We start from the raw sequence: 21693 nt of genomic DNA on the forward strand, positions 1-21693 counted from the left end.
GGAACCAGTGGCCACTTGGTCTAGTTACCGCAACGTTCCCGAGCAAGGACGGCAACGTCCGCAAAGTTGAGCTAAGGATGACCAAAGGGAATGAACCTAAGACATTTTCCAGACCGGTATCTGAACTGATCCTATTGTTGCCTTCGGAAGAAAGGAGTAGTGACATCCGTTGATGCCAGACGGGGAGTGTTCTGTCTCCGCCATCTAATATTGTTACCCTGATTATTTGCTTGCATAATTGCAGTTTCCTCAGTATACAGTATTGATATATTCATGCCTTTATTCATCTGTGATGCTTTGGCTCCCTCTAGCGGTCAGAGTTATGTTGGCAGTTCAATCTTGTTTTTGTATTATCCATGTCTGATTCTCCTCCTCCTTTGCAATGCATTATGGTAGCTCAGCCTCCATTTCCCTCCATTTTTCCTTTCACTTTCTTCAGTTTGCCTTCAAGGAAAGACGCTTCACTTCATCCCCCTTGCGATTGCATTGCCGGTATGTCTTTATGCTTCCTATAGATATTCCTGCTCTATATTAGCTTAGTTTAACCAGTTGTACTCCCAGTTTAGTCACTAGCTTTCTAAATGTTATGCATAATGTATATCATGTGTATTATGTATCTGTTCTATGCCATGCACTGATTCTATGTATATCATTGTTCACAGTTTCACCGCATCAATATACCACTACGTTTAATAAAGCACCGACTCAACCACAGTCTCCTTATTGGACCCCGGTATAGCGGTTTAGCTAACTGTATAGCTACGTATGAGCCTGCCTCAGCTAGTGAGGACAGAACAATGGTACTGAAAGCCAAATCTGCTGATGGTCTAAAGCAGAGGTCCCCAACTCCAGTCCTCAAGGCCCACCAACAGGTCATGTTTTCAGGATTTCCTTAGTCTTGCCCAGGTAATAATTGCATCACCTGTGCAATGCAAAGGAAATCCTGAAAACATGACCTGTTGGTGGGCCTTGAGGACTGGAGTTGGGGACCTCTGGTCTAAAGGACTTATCTGTCGAAGAAAAGACAAGCAAGCGACACAGATATAAAATTATCTAAAAGTAAAGCCATTTTATAGGAATAGGGTAATCCTTCCATCATACAATGCACACAACACACAACACACGTTTTGCTTAGGCTTAGTCTGGGGCATATTTCTAGCAATATTTTATTTATGAACAGTTACATTACAATACATAATGAGTACGTATTTTGTTTGGGACATTAGTCAATTCAGCCGCTGTGACATACTACATTCAATGCGACGATGTATACTGTTTTTCACAGTCCGTGTAACTTATTGTAACCATTTTGTCAATACCATGTTACTTTTATCATTGCTCTTTTTAAGTATTTTAATTAATTATATTATTTAATAAAGTATATATTTATTCTTTACATTAGTGTCTGACATTTTGTCCTCACTTTCATTGCAATATTAATTACAGAAAGCAAATAGATTGTACACTCATGCCATCTGTGCTCAGGCTGTGATTTTCATGGACCCATAGACTTGTAAGGCTAAATTTTATCCGTGACTCAAAAACGCACGTCTCAGTGATCTTTTTGTGTACGCACAGTGCATAAAATACCATGTATATGTGAACAGCTCTATGGACTGAAATGAGTACGGGTTCTGTCTATTAAAATTAGAGATAGAACATGGACATGGCTGACTGATGTCTGACTGAAGCTTTAGAATGACGACTAATGCACTTCTGTCTGTTATGTAACATGATTTTTTGTTACTTGCTTCTGAGATTACTGACAATACTTGGTTTCCACTCATCATCAGAGAAATATTAATCTTTATTTTAGGCCATTATGAACAAGTTGTGGTTCGGCTATAACATGACGGAAGCGATATCAGCTCCTGTGTTCCATGTACAAGTGGACAATTCACTGGACTTTGAGCAATCCTTCAGTCCGGTAAGCAGGGGCCACTAATAGGAATTTAAGTTGGCTGTTGGTGCAGCAGATGGTAACATGCAGTGCATGTAATTTGCATTTAATATATTATGCTGATTTCATATGTAAAAGGAAATTTTGCTTAATTTAAAAAAAAATCTTCCCCCTAAATCATTTTATTTTTAACTTTTTTACTTAGTCTCCCTATAGTACTTGAACATTGACAGAACTTTTGACTGCTGGCATATTATTCTGCAATATTTCTGTATTACTGTGTGTTACAATGACGAGCAGCATATTCTACACTGCTACTGGCCGGGGCTAATGGACTTCCATATGTGGCAGCTTCTTGTAAGATGCCCAAGCGAGGTACTCATGGACGAGCTTCTATTCCCACTCGCTTTGACATCCTACAGACATCTCGTGTCCCAGTCCAGGTGTGCTGCTGTGTGTGAGGTGCATCACACTTTCTTCAGGGCTGCATGCCTCTTCTGAGTCCAGGAACCCCTATTCTGGAAACAGGGCAGCAATTAATCCAGGAAGCACGAGGTTCATGAAAACAACCAAACTTTTACTTGGTGAATAGCAGTATTTACAGTATTTACAGGCAGATATGGGGGAAAAGGCCCAATGGGTTGTCATCTTTCCCTACCAGCTACAACTTCAGCCCTGGTTCTCGGTATAGGTATAATGTCTCTCTCTCTCTGGCTTCTCTAACCCTAAGGAGACTTCTCCACCACTAGCAGTATATTTGGATTGCAATACCTTCTGCCCCATGTAGTCTATAGCTTCACAGGCTGAGTTCACCCCAGGCCTCCGACATCCATCTCAAGGTTGCCCCAAGCCATTAGACGGAATCACACGGAAGGATATTTTCGGCAATCCACTGCCCCAAGTATGAGGCCCCCACTGTCCCTACAGCCGCTGATTTGGGCCTGCTACTTCAGACACTGCTCTCCACACTCTCCACAGTTCTCCCCTCCCAAACTGAGCCAGCCATTACACTTAACCTTGTCTAATTTAACGGCAGCCACAGTGAGTATCATCCTTTTATAACATACATAAACATCAAATGCATTTTAACACTTGGAGTGTCAGGGAGCAAATTACCAGCCCCAACCACTGCTACATTCCCCTACACTTTAATTATGGTCATCCTCACAAAAGAAGAGTTAGTGCAGAGATAAGTCATTACAAAACTCTATCAAACATTATAAAACATCACACTGCAGGCTGGTCCCGATGTCTTCTTTTGTGTATAGATCCTACCCTTCTTGGTTAGGGGCCCCAGAACAGCAAGTGTAACAGCCCATAATCATAAAACTTTTTAGTAGTACCGGTTCTTTTCGGTAAAGATCCTGGAAACAAAATGTCCATGTCCATTGTGAAGACACAGCATTGTACTGTATCTTAATTAACCAGACGACTATTATTTCAATAGGCCCAGGGACATGAACTAGAGTTCATATGAGAATGTGAGAATGACTGTTGACCATTATTGTCATTAATTTAATGTTCAATGGCTGCCATAGTGCCATTTGTTGACTGGCTGCTAGTTAGCTATTGTATCTGTCCTTGTATTGCAGTCCCTGTATTGTTCTATCTTTGGGAAACAAAGGCACAATGTTTGAATGTTTGTTAATATGTTGATGATCCATTCCTGCTCTGCAATATGAAGGACAATCTATGCATGTTGTTTGAACACTCCAGCTGTGAGGGATGACCCCCTACCACCTTCCCCCAAGCGTGTGGTGGAATGCCTAAATGAAAAGTTGTGACCTTTAATAAGGATGATCTTCCTGTGTTCAGCGAGTCAGAGAGAGAGAGACAGAGATTCTGCCAATACATCCAAAGATCCAGGAGACCCTACAGGACTGCTGCCAATACATCATGGCTCTGGGTCGCCTCCATGGGGCCGTGGGGTACTCGGTACTGGGTCCTGCAGTTCACAGGGGGATGTCACGGTGGCTGACCCGATCCGTGGCCCTGGGACATCTGTGTGAAAGGAAAAGGTCTTTAAAGGGATAAAGTTTGTGTTCGTGACACCACCTGTGGTATTCGGTCAGGGTGACAGACGTTGCTTTAAGGGGTCCGCTGGGGTGATGTTATGGCAGCTAGATGGTATACCTTCCCACAGGTGAAGTATGTCCCCAGGGCTTCCAGATGTGTAGATGGTGGATGGTGAGAGGCACAGAGAAGAGCGAGGACACAAGGTTGCAGTCTCTTTACCTTTACTGAAGACTTCAGCATCCACAGTCCAGGGCACCAGATCACAGGGCAGGCAGAGTCCGGCCGGTTTGGAGGCAAGTCCAGAGTCCCCTTGTCCAGGTGGAAATCAGTAGCCTTCCCTTGCGCTGTAGTGGTGTAGTCCCTTACTGCCTATGGCTTCACATAAGGGTCTCACAGATGTAGTGTATTTCTCTCTGTCCCACAAATAGGATAGGACAAACCCGTATGACTGGTGGCTTGAGGCTGTTTATAGGGACTCTAGCATGCCCCGGCCTCCATGGGTTGCCACCATGCCTCCTGGGTGTAGGGCGGACAGGTAACTTGCAATTAGCTGTCCTGCCGGTCTCTGGAGCAAAGCATAAAGATCCTTACTCTCTCGGTGTTCCAGCCACCGGGATTCTGCGCCTCAGAAGGAGGCAGCCTGTGTAGGGCTCATCCCCTTCTGGTATCCTCTCCTTTGCTACGACTTGCTTCACGCTCGCTGCAATACTGTTCTGCCTTCTGAATGTCTGTTTCTGGGAGCTGCAGCTCTGAGGGCATACACAGCTCCTTTGGACCCTCTGTCCACCTCAGACTACTGTCTGGAACTTTCTAACTTTCCCTACAGACTACCAGTTATATATATATATGGAGAGTGTCCTAATAAATAGGAGAAGAAGCTCCCCCTGGTTGTCTGGAGTGTGAAATGTGTTGCATGTTTGTGATACCTGGATGCAGTTATCCTTCTTTGCCTCCAAACATAACTTTAAGATTTCTTTACTAAATGTGCCTAACAGGTGTACAGAGACATCATGATTTGCAGAGCGTTTAGAGTCTTCTCTATCTATTTTGAATAGGCTCGTAATTATGCAATATATAGTGCGTGAACGCAAAACTACATCTATTGCAATAAAAGGGTTTATGTGGGGTGTCATCCACACCAAGATCTAATGGATACCAGATATATATCCTATAAATAAATGACACACATACATAGCACAAAATATACGTATTCTGCATTATATTTATGATGCTCAGACCTATTGAATTCATGGTCGGCAATTACAATCTGGGCTTTTAATTTTAAATGCCAGTCAAATACCAAGAGGTGTTGCCAAATGTTCCCAAATTATACGGACAAGTGCAAGGAGGTTGGAGCTTTTTTGCAGAGCATCCAATTTTACCTTGCACAGGCCGAATAGGTACTCTAAGGTACAATCTGTAATGCGCAGGTGCAGAAATAAGCACTTAATGCGCAGGCGCAAAAATAAGCACTTGATGTTACTATATCTAACGCGCAAGCGCATACAAACATGGACTTGCAGTCCTGATGCGCAAGCGCATATGAATCGGACAGCATGAGAGAGAGAAAAACAAAGTATACGTGCAGGCGCTCTGCAAGATATGTCCCCAGTACTTCATTTCCGGGTCGGGGCCAGACGCGCTGACGGCACTGGCGTACACCGCTTCCCACAGTTGTTCAACTGGTAATGTAATTTAGATAGCTTAAATAGATAGAATTTCTCACACTGGATACACTCACCTTGAGAAAAACACTGTGTGTGTCGGAACGCGTGGGTCCTATACTCTTCTATATCCTGGCTGCACTGCTGCTTATGGGATCAGTGGGCGACTTTAGTGGACCGGTAAGGGTGAAGTATTTAGAACCTACCTGCATTTACCTTTGACTAACAAACTACTCTCATACACATGTATTAGTGATCTACAATGCCACTTATTTTGGCATGGGCATCTCTCTAGACCAAGTAAAGGTTGTCCATTACCTATATACCGTGTGCACTCTTATTGTATATTTTGCTGGTATTGTTGCCATTGTTTATGAGTTTGTCATACCGTTTGTATTTCACTATTCATAGGTGTTTTCTACATGTGCGTGTGCAGTGTATATTATTCATAGTATCCACAATATCGCCACCTTATGGGTCCCATCTACTGGAATTTTTCCTTGTATGGTGGGTGATATATGTGGCAACTGTGTTAGTATTTAACTGGTTTTGGTGCAAAAAATGTTTTGAGCCAGGTAATATTTAAGTGTATATTTATACCTTGAATGAAACACTATATTATGGTATATTGGAGTCTATCCATTTTGTGGAATGGTTTTAGATGTTTTTAATTGTGTGTAGTATTTCTGTGTGGAAATAAACTTTTGTATTTTGGTTAAATTTCTGTGGTGTTCCAACCTTTATTTGCATGCACGATGATGAGCTGTATGGCATGAGCAGGGTCCCTTCCACAGGTGAGGTGACGCAGCGGCCCGGTATCCAATGTGAGCAGCAAAGCCGGGTTAATCACCGCGGGAGGCCGCACGTGCGCAGATGGAGATCGCGGCGGCCATTTTCCTGAAGCCGAGATCTAAATCTGCGAACTCGGCTTCAGAAAAATGGCAGCCGCGATCTCCATCTGCGCAGGCGCGGCCTCCCGCGGCCATTTTCCTGAAGCCCCGGGAAGCAGAGCACTCCATCTGCGCACGCACGGCCTCAGAAAGATGGCCGCCGCCACCGAGAAGCCGGTGATTAACCCGGCTCTGCTGCTCACATTGGATACCGGGCTGCTGCGTTACCTCACCTGTGGAAGGGATACTGCTCACGCCATACCGCTCATCATCCCCGCACCTCTGCCGCCGCCGCACCTCTGCCGCCACCACCAGACCACTGCCGGTAAGCCTGCATTACGACTATAAGACGCACCCCCCATTTTCCTCACATTTTGGGGGGAAAAAAGTGCATGTTATAGTCCAAAAAATACGGTAATTTTGCAGAACATCAGTTTCACCTGCAAAACTATGCACAATCTGCCGTATAGTTTTATATGTGAAACAGCGGTCCAGTACAAACCATACTATCATCAATGTTTGTCTATAGGCATGGGAATAAAAAGAAATCATGGGGCCACATGGGGCAGAAGTATTATGTGCCCCCCCATGAAAAAAAAAATATTCGGCAGGGTGCCAGGAGAGCATATCTCACTACTTTGCAACCTTTACAAAGTAATTTTCTTCCTACTGAAGACATGATGACAGGGTTCTCTCTACCTTATCTCTATGTGAACTAGGGACTGCTAATAATGCAGGGCACTGACTCTCCTAACTGAGTCCTTTCCTCTACCTCCAACTTTTCATTTGTTTTCCAAATTTTTCTCAGTATTTTCATTTTCCCCTTTTTTATTGTTTGTCCTATAAATAGAATTAGAGTTATGCTAATTTGGAGTTTGCATCCTTTCCTTCACCATTGTGTATTGATGTTATTGATTGCATTCTGTGAAGTTACCATATATACTCGAGTATAAGCCGACCCGAGTATAAGCCGAGGCACCTAATTTTGCCACGGAAAACTGGGTAAGCTTATTGACTCGAGTATAAGCCGGGTATGTATTGTCCCCTCATTCCTATCCCAGTATGTATGGTTCCCCCCATCCTGTCCTGCTCTGTGTGGCTCCCCCCATCCCATCTTGTATGCATGGCTCCCCTGTCCTATCTTGTATGCATGGCTGGGCTCCCCCCTTCCCATCCTTGTATGCATGGCTCCCCCCTCCCATCTTGTATACATGGCTTCCCCGTCCCATCTTGTATGCATGGCAGGGCTCCCCTGTCATACCCACCCTCCTCACACCATTGCTGAATGTCCCTGCATCTCCGTTGTCCCGGCGCAGCAGCTTCTTCCTGTCCTGAGCGATCACGTGGTACCGCTCATTAAGGTCATGAACATGCGCTCCATGCCTATGGGAGTGGAGACGCGTCCATATTCATTACCTTAATGAGCGGTACCACCTGACCGCTGAGCACAGGAACAGGAAAGAGCTGCCACCGCCAGGACAGAGATGCAGGGACGGAGATGCAGCGACGGAGGGTGAGTATTGATGTCTTGTGACAAAAAATGTGCTGAAAATCTCGGCTTATACACAAGTATATACAGTATGTTTTTTTGTTCTGCCTATTTAATGATATGAATTGATTAATGGTGTTTTTCTATAGTTTCTTTTTGTTTATGGCTTTCTGCATTTTTTGCTACAGACTGATGAAGGTCAGGTATTGCCCAAATATCTCTTAATTTACTGGAATTTCTTAATTCAATAAATAGGTTCTTGCATACACCTATGTGAGTGCAAAGCATTTCTACATCACAGCTAGTGGATTTGGTTATCTGTTGTGAATTCCGCTCTTAGGCTCCCTCCAGTGGTTGTAAGTGGCACTTTTGTGAGTTCTGCTCTTGGGCTCCCTCTTGTGGTTTCTAGTGGTATGGCTGCTCCTTGGAGTTAGCTGTCTTCAGCTGCCTCCACTTATTGTCCGCTATTTAAGTCTGGCTCTTTCTTCAGCCTGTGCCACTTGTCAATGTTCCTGGCTGGATTCACATCTCTGCTTGGATTCTCCTGGTTTCCTGACCAGTTCTGCAAAGATAAGTTCTGGCTTTGCTCATTTCAGTCCACATGTTGTGGACTTATTGTTCTGTGCATTCTATATTTGTCCAGCTTGTCAGTATGGATTTTTTTCTGTTAGCTGGAAGCTCTGGGAAGCAGATTTACCCTCCACACCTTTAGTCAGGTGTGGAGATTTTGTAAACTCTGTGTGGATTGTTTTGTAGTTTTTATACTGACCGCACAGTATCCTTTCCTGTCCTATCTATCAAGCTAGACTGGCCTCCTATGCTAAAATCTGATTTCATTTCTGCGTATGTTATTTTCCCCTCCTCTCACCGTCAATATTTGTGGGGGGCTATCTTTCCTTTGGGGATTTTCACTGAGGCAAGATAGGTTTCCTGTTTCCATCTTTAGGGGAAGTTAGATCTTAGGCTGTGCCGAGGGGTCTAGGGAGCGTCAGGTTCCCCCCACGGCTATTTTTAGTTGCGCTGCTAGGTTCAGGGTTTGCGGTCAGTACAGATACCACCTCCTTCAGAGCTTGTCTCATGTTGTTCCTAAACCACCAGATCATAACAGTTATCCTATTTGTGCACCACCAGAATTTCAGAAGTGCCGTGTTTTCCTAATTAATCCCATCACAGTATGATCCCACACACAGCCCTCCTTGTAGTATAATGGGCCTACATACATTATAATGGCTCCACACTGTATAATGGCCCACACTATCCCTTCAAACAGTAAAGTCATCCCTACATAGCCCTCAACACAATATGAACCACCCACAAATCTTAACACTGTATAACTGCTTGCATACAGTATGAAGGCTTCCACATAGCCTGCCAAATATTATAATGGCCCCCACATAGCCTTCCAAATATTATAATAACCCCCACATAGCCTTCCATATAGTATAATGTGCCTCACATAGCCCTCTATATAGCATACTTGGACCCACATTGCCTTCCATATAGTATGATGTACCCAATACTCCGCCATATAGTATAATGCATCCCATAATACTCTATATAATAATAATAATAATTTTTATTTATATAGCGCCAATATTCCGCAGCGCTTATAGTATAATGCACCCAATAGTCATCCATATAGTATAATGCTCTCCCCATAGTCCTCCATACAGTATATTGAACTCCCCATAGTCCTTTATTCAGGTACTGCACTCTCCATAGTTCTCCATACAGTATACTGCAATCCCCATAGTCATTCATACAGTATAATGCTCTCCTCATAGTTCTTCATATAGTATACTGCACTCCCTATAGTCCTCCATACAGTATACTGCACTTCCCATAACCCTCCATACAGTATACCGCACTCCCCATAGTCCTCCATAGAATATATTTCACTCTTCCTAGTCCTCCATATAGTATAATGCTCTCCCCATAGTTCTCCATACATTATACTGCACTCCCCATAGTCCTTCGTATAGTATACTGCACTACCCATAGTCCTCCATACAGTATACTGCACTCCCCATAGCCCTCCATACAGTACACTGCTCTCTCCTTAGTCCTCCATACAGTATTCTGCACTCCTCATAGTCCTCCATACAGTATGATGCACTCCCCATAGTACTCCATACAGTATACTGCACACCCCATAGTACTCCATACAGTATACTGCACTCCCCATAGTCCTCCATACAGTATAAGACTCTCCCCATAGTCATCCATGCAGTATATGGCTCTCCCCATAGTCATCCAAGCAGCATAATGCTCTCCCTATAGTCCTCCATACAGTATACTGCATTCCCCATAGTTCTCCATACAGTATAAGGCTCTCCACATAGTCATCCATGCAGTAATATACTCTCCCTATAGTCCTCCATACAGTATGCTGTACACCCCATAGTCCTCCATACAGTATACTGCATTCCCTATAGTCCTCCAAACAGCATAGTCATCCATGCAGCATAATGCTCTCCCTATAGTACTCCATACAGTATACTGCACTCCCCATAGTCTTCCATACAGTATACTGCACTCCCCATAGTCTTCCATACAGTATACTGCACTCCCCATAGTCTTCCATACAGTATTATGGCAACCACATGTACTCACTGTTTAATTAAAAGAAAAAAACAATACTCAACTCCTCCTCAGTGCTGCAGGCACCATGTAGTGACGTCATCACTTCTGCTGAGATTAGATGTCAGACGCAGAGGAAGAATGATGGAGTGTCAACCTCCTTGCTTTCAACTGTATCGGCATCCATGATGGTGATACAGTTGAACGTGTGATGACGGATGGGGGAGCCTAGTGCCAGCGCTGGCATAGGGCCCCACTGACTCATCGGCCTCGTAGCGTTGCCTGCCACCATTTGCAGTACGCCACTGTCTATATGGAATAAATGTTATGTGCTTAAACTTGTTTTACACCTGTTGATCAAACTTGTTGTCTTTTGCAGGCTATAAAGGAGGGTCTACAGAATCGAAGACATAGCATTTCTGAATCTTTGTTTCGGCTCAATGTGGTTCAAGGAATTTACCAAGAGAAAGGCTGTTTATTCCCCTATTCGGATACTAGAAAATCAGGGAAGGCTGCAGGTTATTAGCGCAATAGATTCTCAAATATCGGCAGCTAAAAGAACAAAGAACAATCTGAAATACAAGACTGTAATGTCTGAACAAGGCAAGCAGCATAAAGGGTGGATTTTTATCACGTTATACGACACTCGCTGCAAGTGCTATAGGAGTTGACAAGGCTCCATTATGACCATATGAATATCCAATCATTATTAGGAAATTCAGGCTAATGGATTTCAGCACAATTCTAACTTTATAATTATATATAGGCAAAATCAAAATATAGTTCAGTGTAATAAACTGTTAAAAAAGACTCTGTGTAGCTAAAACATTGCCCTGTGTTTGGTTTAGAGGCAACCTGTCTGCATATTTTTACTTATAGAAGTAGTTGTATGGCTGTGTAGGCGCTTGCCCCCAACAGAAATTATACTCTTTTTGTAGAGATCTTGTGTCAGTGTTTATAAATGTACAATAGAAGCCATATACATATCCAGCTAAGGTGTGTCATTGGCTTATGAAGGAGCCGTCTAAGTTCTACGACTCGCCTCCCATGCACTTCCTTTACAATTTTCATATGGCTTCTTCAGTAGATTTAGCATGACTGACACATCAGATCTCTACAAAACAGGTATCATTTCTATTGGAGGACAAGCGTTTACACAGCCATATGTGCTGACTGGGTGCCTTTATATTTTGATGGCTCAATAAATTATACATTTTGCTGAAACCTAGATCTTATATTTTCTAGTGCGAGACAATCAGAACATTTGCATAGTCATGTTTACAGTAATGGTTTAATATTTTATATTTTGTCATCTAGACTACTGAGCTTTTAACTGTAAATCATATTGTACTTTATAATAATCAACACTGGCAGTAAACCCCGGACTCAAAAATCATTTAAAAGGAACCTTACAGATATTTTAAATCACCAAAATCATCAATAGGACCATGTAGCCAGGAGCATAATAATCTTGGTCGCGGGTGAGAGGCCGGCCAACGCCAGTGCAAACATCAACTGCCGGCTTCAGAAGAGAACGCCACAAGGCAGAGGAGTGGGGAGAAGGTGAGTATAATTATTTATTAGTTTCTGTGCATTAAAGCACAGCATCAGAATGAGGCATATATGCCAGGATGGGGGATATATATATCAGGATAAGAGACATATATACCAGGATGGGTGACATATATACAAGGAAGGAGCCCAAGATGTGGGACATTACTGCATAATATGGGAGGGCATGCAACTCGCATATCCTTATAAGATTTTGAAAGCATCTGATCAATATGCGGGAGTGGGGGGACCAGTTGCAACTTTGCACTGGGGCCCATCGGACTCTAGTTACACTACTGCACGTAGCCCTTTAAAAGATAATCCAGTCAATCCCTTATGATCCCAATGTGCTGCTTCAGCAGCAAGAAATTGCATTTTGAAATTCAGTCTGGAAAGGCATTGGAGCATGACAATGCACTTACAGCTCCTTAGCCTCCGCTGTATTCCTGAACTAGCAATACACTTCCCTGGATGGATGACAAGTCTGTAGTGCTGTATCAGAACAATTAACTTTTCAATTGGACAAAGGAGGATGCTGCTAGTTTGGGAATACAGCGGAGGCTAAGGCGCTGTAAGTGCAATGTCATGCCCCAATACACTTCTAGTCTGAATTTCAAAATACAGTTTCTCACTGCTTAAACAACACTTTGGGGTTGTAAAGGTATAGCCTGGTTTATCTTTAAAAAGGTTTACACAGTAATATTAATGATTTGGGAGAGGGGGTATTTACCTGAATAAAAAAACAAAGCATTACATCAATTAGTACTGACACAGCAAAAAACTGCTAGGAAAAAACCTTCAAAGGATTTTGTTGCGCAACTGCATGAAAAATCTATCACAAAGTTCTCAAAATAATGAACATACACACTTCTGTGGGGTGCAAATATTTAGGATTTTGAACGTCTTAACTGCTTCATGTTTCTAAAAATAAAAAAAATAAATAAACACAAAAATTGAGCTTGGTTTGAGTTGGTATACATGAAGCACATAAACGCATGTTCACATTGGCCATAAAGCGCACAAAACCTACAAGAAACAAAATGAGCAAAAAACCACGCTTTAACTAAATAAGTAAAAAGCAAGTGCATTTAAATAACTCAGGGTTCTTAGTAATACTGTATTTGATCAAAAATAGCATAAAAGCCATCCCACCGTCGTCAAGGTGCCCTGATCGGGACAGAACCTACACTATCTAATATTAGACCATGTGTCAGAGTTGTCCTCAGTGTGTGAATAAGGGCAGACAAAAGGACCGAGCCACAATCTAAGGACACTAGTCTATGCAAGCTTTTAAATGTAATTACCAGCTCAGAATAGGGAGGCAGGGTACAGCAGGGTTTTTTGCTTAAAAAAAAAAAAAGAGGTAATGGGGACTTCCAGTGCTGGTGATTACAGCTCCGTGTCTCCTTCACTCTATATCACTTCCTAATTGCACAGAACAGTGTGGAAACCTGAGACAAACTACCAGAAGACCTCCGAGAGTGTATGGAGAGGTTTCTCACAAGGACCAGGACCCCTTCACAACACACACCACTACCTCAGAGAAGATCCCCACAAGGCAAGATGACACCGGACATCTTCACTGCCCATAACAAATACACAGGAGCAAGAAGAAGTAGGAGAGGGAGAGGTATGCATGACTAATCTAAATGTTTCTTGCAAACCATTGGCTACCGAAGTTGCCGAATTGCTTGCTCCAGAGATAAAACAATATCGGGAATCTACAGTCACCATTACACTGAAGCAGATGCAGGGTGATCCATCACATCAAAGTGAGAGATTTGATAAGGCTGTAGATAGAATCAACAATTTGGAGGATGAACTGGAGAGTGCCTGTACAGATCTTCAAAAAGCCAATCAACTAACTCACCAACTGATTGATAAAGTTGAAGACCTCAGAAAATAGGTCCCAGATAAACAATTTGAGGATCATTGGCATTCCAGAATCCATTACTCCCAGCCAGCTCATATTGCTATGTACAGAAGACTTACCTAAGGCAATGGGCATCAATGCACCGATAAAAATGGAGAGGGCTCACAGAATTGGTCCCCCTGCCTCAGCCTGGGCAGGGATCTGCCTCAAACAGGCCCAGACCAGTTATAGTGAAATATCTGGACTATAGAGACTTAGCTAACATCTTGCAGAGATACAGAAAATCCTCACCACCTTTGAGATTGGCATTCAGTGGAATCTGCACTGAACTGGTAAAGAAGAAATCCCCTTTTCATTAGAATTCCCAGCTATCCTCAAAGTATTTTCACCAGGAGGTGGAACAGAATCATTCTCAGCTCAGCTCCAGACTGAGCACTGGCATTCCTGAACAGTATGGAGGACTATCACAAAGAAAACAGAACAAGAGACAATTACCAAGATGACTGAACACCAGTGGGGGTCTTCTTGCTGGTCTGGTAACTTAGGTCCAGGGGCATCAGGTCTGATATATATTCACGGTACAAAATGGTGCAAAATAGATAATACAACATGCCTTATAATATACCAGAAGCTGTTTAGGAGATGATACATTGAAAATTGTCGTGTATTTATGACACATTCTGATGATGATAGTAGGAGATGCAGAAACTATGAATCTACTTGTGGTTAAGGCTAATTTTATTATGCACTTTTATAAAAAAAAAAGACTTCCCATAAGCGTGTGGTAAAGGGTGGGGTGGGGGGTGAAGTCAATAAGATAAATACTGTTTCTGTTAAAGTAAAGAGTTAAAGTACCGTCACACATAACGATATCGTTAACGATATCGTTGCTTTTTGTGACGTAGCAACGATATCGTTAACGAAATCGTTATGCGTGACAGCGACCAACGACCAGGCCCCTGCTGGGAGATCGTTGGTCACTGGGGAATGATCAGGACTTTATTTCGTCGCTGGATCTCCCGCTGACATCGCTGAATCGGCGTGTGTGACGCCAATTCAGCGATGTCTTCACTGGTAGCCAGGGTAAACATCGGGTTACTAAGTGCAGGGTTGCGCTTAGTAACCCGATGTTTACCCTGGTTACCGTTGTAAAAGTAAAAAAAAAAAAACTGTACATACTTACATTCCGTTGTCTGTCCCCCGGCGTCAGCTTCCCTGCAATGTGTCAGCGCCGGCCGGCCGTAAAGCAGAGCACAGCGGTGAATTCACCGCTCTGCATTCCGGCCAGCGCCTACACAGTGCAGGGAAGCTGATGCTGGGGAACGTGACAGGAATGTAAGTATGTAGTGGATTGCCCCCAGACACAGGGCCACGCGTTCTCTGTACCGGGCCTCTCTGGTTCGGTTCTGAGGCTGTCACGGTGGCTAGAACCGGTCCGCGACCCTGCTAAGGGGCGTCCAATAAAGGTGGTATAGTCTGTCAGGGGTTCGTGACGCCACCTGTGGTGGTGGTGGTCAGGGTGACCGACGCTGCTGCGGGGTCCGCTGGGGTGATGGAATTGCAGCTGGATGGTATACCTTCCCACAGGTGAAGTATGTCCCCAGGGCTTCCCAGTAAGGTGGATAGTGATGGTGTGAGGTGCAGGCAATAACGAGGACACAAGGTTGCAGTCTCTTTACCTCTTTACTGAAGACTTCAAGATCCTCAATCCAGAGCACGTTTAACAGGGCTATCAGAGACAGGCCGGTCTGATGAGCACTTCCAGAGTTTCCCTCGCAGATGGAAATCGTTGCCCACCACTAGCGCCTGTGTGTTGTAGTTCTACCCTGCTGAGCATTCGGAATAGTCCTCACAACTGCTGTTCTCGTTCATCGTTCTCTACAGCTCTCTCTTTAGTTCCAGATGTTGCTAGTTTCTCGTCCCCCAGTATGTTTTGGCTAGGACGCACCCGTATGATGGGAAGGCTTGAAGGTCTTCCGGGACCCTAGAGACTCCCCTCTCCCAATGTTGCCCCCTATGTCTTCTTAGGAAATTTAAGGTAGACAGCCAACCTATAATTAACTGTCCTGCGGAGTTTGAAGTAAGGCCTGAAGTCAGTTACTCCCGCGGTGTTCCGGCCACCGGCTATGCGCCTCAGTAGGATGTTGCCTCGGTCTCACAGCACGACTCCTACTGGTACTCCTTTTTGCTAGATCTCGTTTACACTGTTCCACAATATCCTTCCTTTCTTGTTTCTTTCTTAGGATACCGCCGCAAGGAGGTGCAGGCGCAGTTCCATAACGTTCTGTTCTGTTCGCTAGGCACCTGCCAGGTTCCCACGCCTGACAGGGACCCCCCTGTGTCTTCTCCCTGCAACACCCCCTAGTGGCCGGAGTGTGAAGTGTAATGTGTGCTGGTGATACCTGGTCAGGAGAATTCCTTCAGTGCCATCAGACGTACCATCACTCCCCTTAGTGGCAGAGTGTCATACTGCAACGACCAGATCTCTGGGGCGCTGCAGTAGTGTTTTTTTTTTACTTTTACAATGGTAAGCAGGGTAAACATCGGGTTACTAAGCGCGGCCCTGCGCTTAGTAACCCAATGTTTACCCTGGTTACGCGGGGACTTCGGCATCGTTGGTCGCTGGAGAGCTGTCTGTGTAACAGCTCTCCAGCGACCACACAACGACTTACCAATGATCACGGCCAGGTCGTATCGCTGGTCGTGATCGTTGGTAAATCGTTAAGTGTAACGGTACCTTAAGAAAACTTTTAAGGTTAAAGTTTATTGTAGATTGTAGACAAGACACTCTCCTGAAGAAGGAGAGCTGGGGTTGAAGAGGGAGAGGAATTTGTGGTTTTTTAACTTCTATTATTATTATTATTTATTTATATAGCACTATTAATTCCATAGTGCTGTACATGAGAAAGGGGTTACATACAGGGTTATAGATATCATTTACAGTAAACAGGTTTACAGTGACAGACTGGTACAGAGGGGAGAGGACCCGTCCTTGCGGACTTACTTCTATTTTCTATAACAACCAAATAATTTGGCCAATACAATAAGAAGTTGATTACATGGAATGTAAAAGGTCTTCAGTTGCCACAGAAAAGGATGATGATATTGAGGCACTTAAAAAAGCTTAAAGTAGATGTAGCTTTATTACAAGAGTCACATGTGGGTGAACAAGACTATAACAGAATGAATAAAATGTGGGTGGGAAAAGTTTATGGCTCTCCAGCAGGGAATCGAAAAATATTTAGTATTGAGAGTCCTCAGTGGTTGATACCTTTTAATGGCTAACTGAAAAGATGGTAACAAACTGCAAGGTTTCGAGACTACACAGGTCTCTTCATCAGGCAAGACTAAAACAAATTCTGAAGAATCACATATTTATGCACAACATAGCACAGAAAACACGGTACCAAGATAAATATCTTTCCTGTATCAGCAGGGAATAAGAAGGCAGGAGTTCTGCTTTTGATACATAGACCAGCAAACTGCAAGGTCATATCACAAGAAAAAGATAATGCTGGCAGAATACTGAAAGTAGTGCTGGACAGTCCAGGAGGTCATATTAGTCTATACAACTAGAGTTGAGCGACCTTGACCTTTTTAGAGTCGAGCCGGGTTTTGCGAAACCCGACTATGTCCAAAGTCGGGTCGAGTGAAATCGGCCGATTATGACGTAAAGTCGGGATCGACCGAAACACGAAACCCAATGCAAGTCAATGGGGCAGCATAGTCGGCAGTGAGTGGGGGCCAGGAAAACACCTAGAGTGCCCATTTTAATGTCAAAACCATCCATTCTTCTTAATGAAGCTTGTCAAGCGTAATTTACCTTAAAATAATTGGAAGGCATTTGAAATTGGGGGTCATTTGGCTAAAGTTGTGGGGGGTAGGGCTGGTTCAAGTAATTAGTGGGCCCAGTAAATCTGGACCACGTCACGGCAGTGGAGCAGGGAGAGGTAAGTATTTCAACTTTGCAAGTGCTGTGATCCTGAGCAAGCAGGGGGGGCCCACTCGTTGGCATTGGCACTGGCACAGGGCCCCTCAAAGTACAGCGGTGTGTTTGCACGGCGGGGGCGCCTCCCACCGGCAGCAACACTTTTGCGTACTATGAGAGGCCCTGTGCCAGTGACGTCGCCAACTAGTATTCCTCCCCCCACCTGATGAAGGAACCTGCACTTTCATCTGCACCTTCCTCTTTGTCCCCGTGTAAGGTGGTATGGTATGCGGGAAGAGCAACCTGACTTTCAGCAGGGTCACAATGTTGTTGTGTAGCGTGCACGGGGAATGTTGCGTTATGGGTCAATGTACCAGCAGACTCATCTATCACTGGCTGGGCAATGGGCACGATGAAGTGGAAACACAGATATAGGCCCAAAGAATAAAGTGGGCTAAATGCAGTTCAAAATTGGTAACACAGGAATAACCAGGGGGCATTGCAGTGGAGGACAACTGGAATGAGAGGCTGACACAGAGAGTAGGGCCAAATCAGTAAGTAGTCGAAATGCAGTTCAAAATTGGCAACCGTAGTAAACAGGCGGCACAGCTTTGTTCAGTGGAGGAGAACAGCAAGGAGTGGCAGACACCGATAGTAGGCCCCAACCCAACTAGTAGGCCAAATGCAGTCTAACATTAACAACTACTTAACGAGAGGCTGAAAATGGAATTTCAGGACAGGAAACCAGGAGAACAGCAAGGAGTGGCAGACACCGATAGTAGGCCCCAAACCAACTAGTACGCCAAATGCAGTTGTTCCATTTAACCACAATTTAATGAGAGCCTGAAGATAGAAGCTCAGGAAAGGCAACCTGGGGAACACCTTGGAGTGTAACACACCATCTCTCTCCACCCCATACCCATTTTGTAGGCCTAATGCTGTGTACTTTTCTACAACTACTAAACGAGAGTCGGAAGACCGAAGCAATGGCAAGGAAACCTGGGGAACACCTTGGAGTGTAACACACCATCTCTCTCCACCCGATACCCATTTTGTAGGCCTAATGCAGTGTAGTTTTCTACAACTACTAAACGAGAGTCGGAAGATCGAAGCAATGGCGAGGAAACCTGGAGAACACCTTGGAGTGTAACACACCATCTCTCTCCACCCCATTCCCCATTTTTTAGGCCTAATGCAGCCTACTTTCCGACACCTACTAAACGAGAGCATGAAGATCGAAGCTCAGGAAAGGCAACCTGGGGAACACCTTGGAGTGTAACAACAACCTCTCTCTACACCACGGAAGGGCTGATTCTTAGGAAGGAAGGCTGTTGTAAATAAGCATTGCGCGTCCGAGGGTGATTATATTCTTATTCGGTATCTACTCACCCTCGGACGCGCCATGCTTCTTGATTTGTAATTAATGTTTATTTGCAATGTGCTTTTGACTTACTCAATTATTTTTTTAATTATTGATTTTATTAAATTAATAGTTTAACATCTTATTGGAAATAATTTAAAGGAGACGCGACAGGACAACACTCGGTGGATGCCATATCTGTGTTAACAACTCCAAAAAACTTTCAGTTAACTTCTTGCAGGAGAAAGAAATTGTAGCTGTTGGACCTTTGTAGTACAGTTCCAGATATTTGTTGTGTGTTTGTTTTGATTGTTAAAATGTCTGCATTTGAGATCTCAACACGATCTTATTTTTTATAATCAAATTAATTTTTTAAATATTTTATTAGGTTGGTTCAAGGGGTACACGGGCCGCAGTAGACAGGTCAGTGGAGGCCTAGTGGAAGGAGGGACCGCAGATGCGCCACTGTTTCACCCATACACAATTAGTAGGCCTAATGCAGCGTAGTTTCCAACAGCTACTAAACGAGAGCCGGAAGATCGAAGCTCAGGAAAGGCAACCTGGGGAACACCTTGGAGTGTAACAACAACCTCTCTCTACACCACGGAAGGGCTGATTCTTAGGAAGGAAGGCTGTTGTAAATAAGCATTGCGCGTCCGAGGGTGATTATATTCTTATTCGGTATCTACTCACCCTCGGACGCGCCATGCTTCTTGATTTGTAATTAATGTTTATTTGCAATGTGCTTTTGACTTACTCAATTATTTTTTTAATTATTGATTTTATTAAATTAATAGTTTAACATCTTATTGGAAATAATTTAAAGGAGACGCGACAGGACAACACTCGGTGGATGCCATATCTGTGTTAACAACTCCAAAAAACTTTCAGTTAACTTCTTGCAGGAGAAAGAAATTGTAGCTGTTGGACCTTTGTAGTACAGTTCCAGATATTTGTTGTGTGTTTGTTTTGATTGTTAAAATGTCTGCATTTGAGATCTCAACACGATCTTATTTTTTATAATCAAATTAATTTTTTAAATATTTTATTAGGTTGGTTCAAGGGGTACACGGGCCGCAGTAGACAGGTCAGTGGAGGCCTAGTGGAAGGAGGGACCGCAGATGCGCCACTGTTTCACCCATACACAATTAGTAGGCCTAATGCAGCGTAGTTTCCAACAGCTACTAAACGAGAGCCGGAAGATCGAAGCTCAGGAAAGGCAACCTGGGGAACACCTTGGAGTGTAACAACAACCTCTCTCTACACCACGGAAGGGCTGATTCTTAGGAAGGAAGGCTGTTGTAAATAAGCATTGCGCGCCCGAGGGTGATTATATTCTTATTCGGTATCTACTCACCCTCGGACGCGCCATGCTTCTTGATTTGTAATTAATGTTTATTTGCAATGTGCTTTTGACTTACTCAATTATTTTTTTAATTATTGATTTTATTAAATTAATAGTTTAACATCTTATTGGAAATAATTTAAAGGAGACGCGACAGGACAACACTCGGTGGATGCCATATCTGTGTTAACAACTCCAAAAAACTTTCAGTTAACTTCTTGCAGGAGAAAGAAATTGTAGCTGTTGGACCTTTGTAGTACAGTTCCAGATATTTGTTGTGTGTTTGTTTTGATTGTTAAAATGTCTGCATTTGAGATCTCAACACGATCTTATTTTTTATAATCAAATTAATTTTTTAAATATTTTATTAGGTTGGTTCAAGGGGTACACGGGCCGCAGTAGACAGGTCAGTGGAGGCCTAGTGGAAGGAGTGACCGCAGACAGGCATCGAAGGCCTAAAATAATCACACATGGCTGTAGGCAATTTTAAATTGGTTCCAGGGGTACACGGGCAGCAGTGGTGTGGTCAGTGGAGGCCTAGTGGAAGGAGTGACCACAGACAGGCATCGAAGGCCTAAAATATTAACACATGGCTGTAGGCAATTTTAAATTGGTTCCAGGGGTACTTGGGCAGCAGTGCCCTGGTCAGTGTAGTAGTAGTTGAAAGAATGGACCGCAGACAGGCATCGAAGGCCTAAAATAAAAAAATTGGGCTGGCTGTAGGCAATTTTAAATTGGTTCCAGGGGTACACGGGCAGCAGTGGTGTGGTCAGTGGAGGCCTAGTGGAAGGAGTGACCGCAGACAGGCATCGAAGGCCTAAAATAATAACACATGGCTGTAGGCAATTTTAAATTGGTTCCAGGGTTACACGGGCAGCAGTGGTGTGGTCAGTGGAGGCCTAGTGGAAGGAGTGACCGCAGACAGGCATCGAAGGCCTAAAATAATCACACATGGCTGTAGGCAATTTTAAATTGGTTCCAGGGGTACACGGGCAGCAGTGGTGTGGTCAGTGGAGGCCTAGTGGAAGGAGTGACCACAGACAGGCATCGAAGGCCTAAAATATTAACACATGGCTGTAGGCAATTTTAAATTGGTT

General features: G+C 43.8%; 1 protein-coding gene across 2 annotated transcripts in view; it reads left to right on the plus strand.

Moving 5' to 3' along the window:
- The window catches only part of GGT5 (gamma-glutamyltransferase 5), a 184466-nt gene extending 171414 nt beyond the window's left edge, over positions 1 to 13052 (plus strand). Inside the window, exons 11-12 of one of the 2 annotated variants that reach the window (XM_069757378.1) lie at positions 1817 to 1927; positions 10919 to 13052. In XM_069757378.1, the coding sequence (XP_069613479.1) occupies positions 1817 to 1927; positions 10919 to 11065 (258 nt within the window). In that variant the 3' untranslated portion in view covers positions 11066 to 13052. The remainder of the gene's footprint in view (positions 1 to 1816; positions 1928 to 10918) is intronic. The other variant, XM_069757388.1, reaches the window with a different exon arrangement.
- Positions 13053 to 21693: the final 8641 nt, after the last annotated feature.

The sequence above is a fragment of the Ranitomeya imitator genome, chromosome 1 (genome assembly GCF_032444005.1).
Source record: "Ranitomeya imitator isolate aRanImi1 chromosome 1, aRanImi1.pri, whole genome shotgun sequence".
NCBI lineage: Eukaryota > Metazoa > Chordata > Amphibia > Anura > Dendrobatidae > Ranitomeya > Ranitomeya imitator.